The sequence below is a fragment of the Vipera ursinii genome, assembly GCF_947247035.1.
Source record: "Vipera ursinii genome assembly, chromosome: 2".
NCBI classification, from domain to species: Eukaryota; Metazoa; Chordata; class Lepidosauria; order Squamata; family Viperidae; genus Vipera; species Vipera ursinii.
Window position 1 is genome coordinate 189998573 of NC_139513.1, and position 7749 is coordinate 190006321.

Sequence of the window (7749 nt, forward strand, 5' to 3'; positions counted from 1 at the left end):
CTTCACGAGCAACTGGTTTTCAATCACCAGATGGTTAATTCTGTTCCTAAAGAGGCAAGATTTGAAGGTTCCTAAACTGATAGCTAACATGAGCTTACAAACTCTATTGAGCCAGGAAACAAGGTACATTATGCATGAGTCAGGTCTGCTTGAAAGACTAGGGCAATTATTTCTTCAAGATCCAGTTGATTTTGCCCCTGAACCTTGGAACTGAGTGAAATGACAGAAAACGCAAACAATTGCATACTTTCCTATCCCACAAAATGTAGTGGGCCTATGAGATCTGTGGCAGGCTATCAGAACCTATATATTAATAGTGGGAAGAGCTCAAGCGTTGAATAGACAGTTTCATTTCTTTCCAATCAGGGTCACCTCCAGATAGCAAGACTTGAATACTTGGGAATTCCTAACCAGCATGGCCATGACTGAAAATCTCAGGAATTTTAGAATGATGTCAATTATGGATCAAAATGTGCTGTGGTTTATTTTTGTGAGATAACAAATCTCCTATACCAAGGACTTACAGTATTTGAATCCAGTCTTCACTCAAGTTTGAGAACTACAAGTTTAATGGACTTTGGATTCAATGGACATTTGTTTTGTTTAGATCTCACCTCCATTTAATGGATTAAGAAATGTCCATTAAATCAAGTGTTTGTCAATTAAAACATGGTTTTACTACAAAACACCACTATGCCAATCGCATAATTACACATATGAAATAATTGCTCATAAATGACAGCAATTTGGATATAATAGACCTTTAGATTTAATGGCAACCACCTCCCCTGTATGCTCTCTTCAATCAAGGTTTTAGGGATCCAAGATCTTGTCCTTTCATTAATCATCATGACAAGCTACAGGATTGTGCATAAAATGAAACATATGTTATATTTAAAATTGGCTAGTTGAAACATGAAGCTCAAAATGATTTGTGTATCCCAGGCATAAAAAATAGTGTAATTTGGTATGAGTCCCATTCTCCCTTGTTTTTCATTCTAACAGAGTAAATGGGTGACAGTCAAGGATAGTTAACAAACTTGACAAAAATTAGCCAAAGGTATCTTTTTTGAAACATTTTAATGCTTTTTTAAAAACAAAAAAATCTCCCATAAGGTAGATTTGAAGCAGTCAGAATTAGAATCCCAACACACCTTCACATTCTTAGCAGAGAATCAGTGTTCATCTGAACTCAAAGGAACTTCACCAATACAGAGAGAGGAAAAAAGAGTGAATTACTCAGATACATTTTTGTACTAGTATCTTCTTAGCAATGAATAGATTCTTAGCCATTTAACAGCAAATGCATTGAATCCTTAAGAACAAAGGAAGCAGAACAAGCCAATACAAATGCTATTCTTCACCATGGGTTATTTTTACTGTTTACAATTTTTTCAAAAAAAATATTTGACTATAGCCAAGAGCTGCACTTAAATCATTGTAAGGTAAATTGCATCTATATATAAACAGAGTAAAAAGAAAAGGGATAAAGAAAGCTGACCTTAAGGAACAGCCATACACATCAGGAGAAGAAGCAATCACAGATACCTTGAATCAGCAAAGGTATGAATCAGCTAAAGAACCCAAGAAAATCAAAGTTCCCCATCAAATATATAACATGGGTTTTCAAGTCTTGGTAATTCTGAAAGCAGTCTGAACCCAGCACTGGATCAACACAACATACAGAGCGCATATGCATGCCAGACCTCAACAAACCAACATTGTCTTGGCACTTACATAAATCTCTATAGTATTTGCAGGTTGTGGGGAAGCACAGTGCTACATTCATATATGCCTCTCTGCAAACTAAAGCACAGCATAACCCATAAACAACAACCCACTGTTCTTAATACTTTGCTATCACTCCACACAATAAATTGGCCTTGACTAGACCTGCTTCTGTACTGGTTTGTTTGAAAAGTTTGTAAATAGAAATCAGGCACTAAACAACAGCACAATCATAGTGCTTTGAACAGGTAGAACACCATTCAAAATGGCCGTTTTTATGTTAGTCAGAATACATTTTTGTTGTTCCAATCTCAATTCAGAGCCTTTGCTTGTCTCTTGTGTGTGTTTGATTTTGAAGGCAAAACTACCATTTTGAATTAGACTGCTCAGAGGTTGAAATATTTTCACATACCCAGTAAATAGACTCTATAAAATCATTTAAGGTCATCATCTTCAAAAGGAGGGGGAGAAATGTGTTCTTTTTGGGGTTTTGGGGGGTTTTTTGAATAAATTTTGGTGCAGCAATGGCAGGAGCATTTAATAGAAGAAAAGGTAACTGAAAATCTATGGTCAGGTATGAAATGAAGAAAGCGAAAAAGCATTGCCTCCAATCTATGCATATGCTAATGCAGAGTCAGAGCAATATTTTTAAAATAGTCTTCACCTTTTGAATTGTAATGATACTTTATCAGAAGAATAAATGAGCATCCAAACAAACAAACAAACCTGGAGAGAAATGGGAGAAAATACAGAGCAATCAATTGGCAATCTGGCCTAGAGATTTACAAGGTGGAAATTCCAGACAAAATAGAAATTATGGAAAAATCTATTTTTATTGCGTTTAGTGTGGTGGAAATTAACAGCACTAAATTTAAATATATGCCCAGTTAACATGATGAAGTACTAGACTAGTATAATTTGATAGAGCTTTACTAGAATAAACTAAATAAAATACTTATTGCCAAAAACATCTTTAGTGGCAACACTTATAATAGTATGAATTACAGCCAGGTGTCTCTCTATATATCAAACAATAAAAAGAAAACTTCAATATTAAAATCCACAAAACTATTTAAACTTTATGAATGACTCTAATTAGAATTTAAAATGTAGAACTGTAATAATTGTCAGCAGCTTTGAAGTTATGATGGTATAAGCTGATTTAAAAATCTAAAATGTGAAAACAACACAAGAGAATACAAAGGCCATAAAAATGGATTCATAAAACTAAGATCTACAAACCTATACACCAGTTACATGCCTATGCATTTAAATAAGCATAGGATTAAAACATTACAGTTACAATGTCATAAAGAATAAACCAATCACTAAAATCCAGAAAAGGACTAAAACACACCAATGTAAATCTTAACATGGTAGTATATTGTTGCATGATGTTTGATTGGGAATATGGAATGTCCAGCAAGTTTCAAACATATATATTGGACAAGATAATGTTATCATTACAAACTATGAATTTAACATATATTTCTTAGCTTTTCCTAAATTTTCAGGAGCCAGGAAGGTGTTTCAGTGTATGCCCAACACTTCGTCTGACTTTTATTAGTAACAGTGAATAAGTGACAATGATTAATCAACCTGTAGATAAATAGTCTTTCTATAGTATCCATAGGCTGGAAAGCTCTTGCTTGACTACAAGCTTACTCCACCTAAGCCTATGAAGAAGAGGTGGGGGGTAGCAATGACCAGGCTCTTTCAGTGTTGTACAGCACTCTTCTTTTGAAATGTAAAAAGGTAAAGGTAAAGGTTCCCCCGCACATGTGTGCTAGTCGTTTGCAACTCTAGGGGCCGGTGCTCATCTCCGTTTCAAAGCCGAAGAGCCAGCGTTTGTCTGAGGATGTCTCCGTGGTCATGTGGACGGCATGACTAGACGCCAAAGGCGCACGGAACACTGTTACCTTCCCACCGTAGTGGTCCCTATTTTTCTACTTGCATTTTTACATGCTTTCGAACTGCTAGGTTGGCAGAAGCTGGGACGAGTAACAGGCACTCACTCTGTTATGCAGCACTCGGCATTCGACCCACCAAACTGCCGACCTTCTGATCAACAAGCTCAGCGTCCTAACCCACTGAGCCACTGCGTCCACATTTTCCCCCAAAATTGCCTGAGACATTTTTTATCTTTCTTAGGTCTTTTAAACTGAAAGTGAGATTTTTGGACTTTGTTTTATGACATTTCTGCTGCTGTATCTGTTTTATTCAGATTTCTGATTTTTAGCTTTAATCTCAGCTACCTTTCTACCATAAACTGCCCTGACCACTTTAACTCCATTGTATGCAGTTCAATATAGTTCTGACTGCCAAATTCTACTTCACAAGAATGTTAACATTTTTTTAAAAAAAATCAAATTATACAAAATTAAAAAAAATATGCAAATACAGTTTGAATTTTTTAACTGTAGTAATTCCAAAATTCCCCAAGAGAACCATGCTGAACAGATCTTGCTGGAAATGGATTAAACATTCATAAAATAGGCTACTTGCCAAGACTTGTATTTGAGCAGCTGGTTATATATGTGGCAAAACTCCCAGAAGCTGAGGTGAGCAACCCACTCCTTCTAAACTCCCCAACTTTCAGAAGAATTATCCTTACAGAAGCACATCTCATATGAGATCTTCTAACAAACTTCAATTATATTTTTGATAATTGAGCATCTCTATAATTTAACATCCTGCCTGTTCCCTCTCTGGTCATAAACTTGCACACCAAACTTTCTGGAATTATTTTTATTGGGAAAATGCAGTTCACATATACAATGCAGAGTTGTTCAGAAGGAAGAGCCTCTAGACATATTTGCAACTAATCTTAGTTGGTAAAAGCCATGTTGTGCAAATATACCCTGGTGTGACCACAAATTTTAGTGTTCAGTTTAAGAAATTAAAACTATTTCAAGAAATGTTCCATTGTGCTGTGCAATTAGCTCTGCTGTATATTTGGCCCTACTATTATTGTAAAGTCAAAAGAAAAATACTGCACTAGACCACTGATTCTTAAAGCATTGATTAAAGTGTATCTCTCTATGCCAGTTATATGCAGTTTTCCTAATACAAACCAAGTTCACTTTCTCACATTCTGTGGCTCCCCAGTAGGTAATCTTTTTACTTCATCAACGCGATTCTTGTGAATCTGGAAGGCTGGAGTCACCCAATGGCCACAGGAACACTGCTCACCATGCCAGTGAAAAGAACCCAACTTTGATGCACATTTTGGGCACAGGAGCTATAAGAGAATCAGAGAGAAGGGACAGTTGATATTCTGTCTTCTCTTTCACCTTTAAAAAACAAGCATTGAACATGTGGAATTCTTAACTTTGAAACTTTTTGTGAGTTATGTCAAATTATTGCAACTTGGCCTCTTTTTTTACTGCCCAATTTCACAAACCCTGTACTCCTAGGTGTCTCTTCTCGTAAGCGCACACATTAATGTGTGACCCTTAGAAGACCATTTTAAAAAATAAAACAAAACCATCCAGTATGCTTCTTTCCACAGTTTGCTTTGGTTCCTGATTTAAAACATCCTATCCCAGTTCCCTTGAAAGCATTCCTCTTGTCCCCTCATATCGCCCACCTCTTCCTGGCCTCTTTTAAAAACTTCAGAAAATGTGTTTTCCATCTGGCATTCACTTGAAATCTCAGAATTCCCTTTTGTTCAATTTTTCTATCTCTCATTTTCCCATTTGTTGCCCAATCTATACGGGCTTCGTATCTTCTACCAATACTGCACTTCTTTCCAGGCCCATGTGTGACATATGACTTTTCATTTCTTCTAAAAGCCACATCATTTGTTTCCTTGAGAAAAATGGATATGTTTTGGATTTCATGTTTAAATACTGAAGGAAAGAGTACCCTAGGATAATCCAAAATTAAATACAAACCAGACAACCATCTAAACTTTGTTTGTTCAAAACATATGCTTCCAAACATCAAGGTGATACACACAGTGTATATGTATAATACACAAACACACACACACACACACACACACGCACACGGACAACAATCCAACATCCTGATATAATAATAAAGGAAGCCTACAATTCCATAAAAATTCTTGATGTATCTTCCTTTTTATTGAACATAGTTTACTAGTTAATTTTCCATGAAGGAATACTGTATAGAATAACCCATCCATATATATACTGGGAACTTTGTTCAGTAATACTTTTCTTTGGGGTTTTTAGACTAGGTACAATTAATCATCACAAATGATGGTCACTCATGGTCTTTTCAGAAGATCTGTAAAAACATCACAAAGCTAAAATGCTAAAGCAAAAGGATATTTGAAGAGCATATATAAGAATGGCAATTTTTCTTTACAACTGCCATAATAGAAATTAGCAATTTATATATGTGGTTTTGGAGATTTTATTTATGTTTTTGTGTGTGTGATAATGCTGTATAATATAAACACTTACAGATTATTCCCAAGGTAGCTGTTTGAATGGGGAAAACTATCGAAATTTGAAAGAGATCCAAATTTGATTCTACATACTATAAAACCAGTATTTTAAGCTGATAGCACTCTGATTTATGAACCTCTAATATTTAGACTCCCATTTTGCTGGGTATGCTCAGCATCTGTTGGAAACATGTGGAGTTTTGCCATGAGCAAGGAATCATATGTAATGGTCCTTTCCAATTCTATGATTCTATTGCTGGAATTCCTTTGTTCTGATATTGTTTCATTTAATATTAGTAGCCTAGGTATTTGTTCTTTATACAGGTTGCTCTAAAACAATCAAGATGTTAATTTTTCAAAACCAAGAATAATTTCCTTTCCAGTTGACCCAAAGTAAAGGGAATTATGCAATTCTATTATGAAAAAGGTCCCTCCATCCTCCCCCAGCTACATGATAGCACTGACTGAATTTTGCATCATATCTTTTTTTCATAATTCTTATTGAAAGTTTTTATTACAATAGTAAAAACAAATGCAAACTAAACGCAAAGAAAGAAAAATAGGGAGAACATTGAAAAAATATAAATCATCACAATAAATACAAACAAATTTCATACATCTTCACCCCCCCTTTAAGGTTACAAACAAATCTCTCTTCCCATAACCCACCACTTATCTGTATAAGATCTACAAATCATCAACTTTTCAATCCTGGTATCAACAAAAAGTCTACAGAAACATGTCTCTTATTTTATAGAAACATTTCTTATTTTATAGAAATTTGTCTTATTTTAACCTTCACCAAACTTTATATTCATTCCTTTTATTTCTAACTATCTTGATCTTTAATTCATTCAGAAATGGTTGTAGGATTTGGTCTCTCTTCAATTTTTTTTCCATTCCAAACGTTTTAGCAAACCTCTTTTGTAAATCCAGGAAAATATTATTATCTGGGTCATTCTCTTGGTTTATAATTTGTAATTCAACTTTGATTTTCAAAGTTTTAACCTACTTCTTTTGTGTATCCAATAGGAAATCATTGTCAGGATTCTCCTATTGTCTCACATTTCCGCTTTATTGCCTTCTCTATCTTATAATCTATCCTTTTTTGCCACCCAGTATTTCTGGTTATACAATTTCTGCATCAGGTAAAATTTGTTTTGTATCTGTCATTCCTTTATTAGCATCCATGGAAGCAGACATCATTGGTGACATTTCTGATAATATAGCTACTAATTTCTGGCCCCATATATCAATTATATCTCTGAAGGATTCATATTTTAGAGTTAAAGAACAGCAAAAATAGAAAGCAAAGTCTTTCCATCCATTAATTTCATGCTGTAAATTACTGCCATAAAATGAATCGGAAATAATTTTACCTTGAGGAAATCTGCTGCAATGCTGCATCTTCTATACAGACAATGTAGCAAAAATCTGGTGTTTTATCACTTTTCACAATAACTCAATATCTTAAAACAGTTGTGAGTAGATAATTATCTTTGAATAGAATTAGTCCTCATTTATCAGTTACTCTACATGATGTCCAAGCTCTACTATTGACAGACTGAATAAGCCTTGGGGCCAGAGCAATGCAGCTTCAA

General features: G+C 34.8%; 1 protein-coding gene across 1 annotated transcript in view; it reads right to left on the minus strand.

The window, feature by feature from the left end:
- Nucleotides 1-1073: 1073 nt before the first annotated feature.
- DUSP12 (dual specificity phosphatase 12) overlaps nt 1074-7749 on the minus strand; it is a 9403-nt gene continuing 2727 nt past the window's right edge. Inside the window, exons 3-4 of the mRNA XM_083351146.1 lie at nt 4820-4969; nt 1074-2454 (exon numbers count right to left, since the gene is read on the minus strand). Of these exons, the coding sequence (XP_083207272.1) occupies nt 2389-2454; nt 4820-4969 (216 nt within the window). The 3' untranslated portion in view covers nt 1074-2388. The remainder of the gene's footprint in view (nt 2455-4819; nt 4970-7749) is intronic.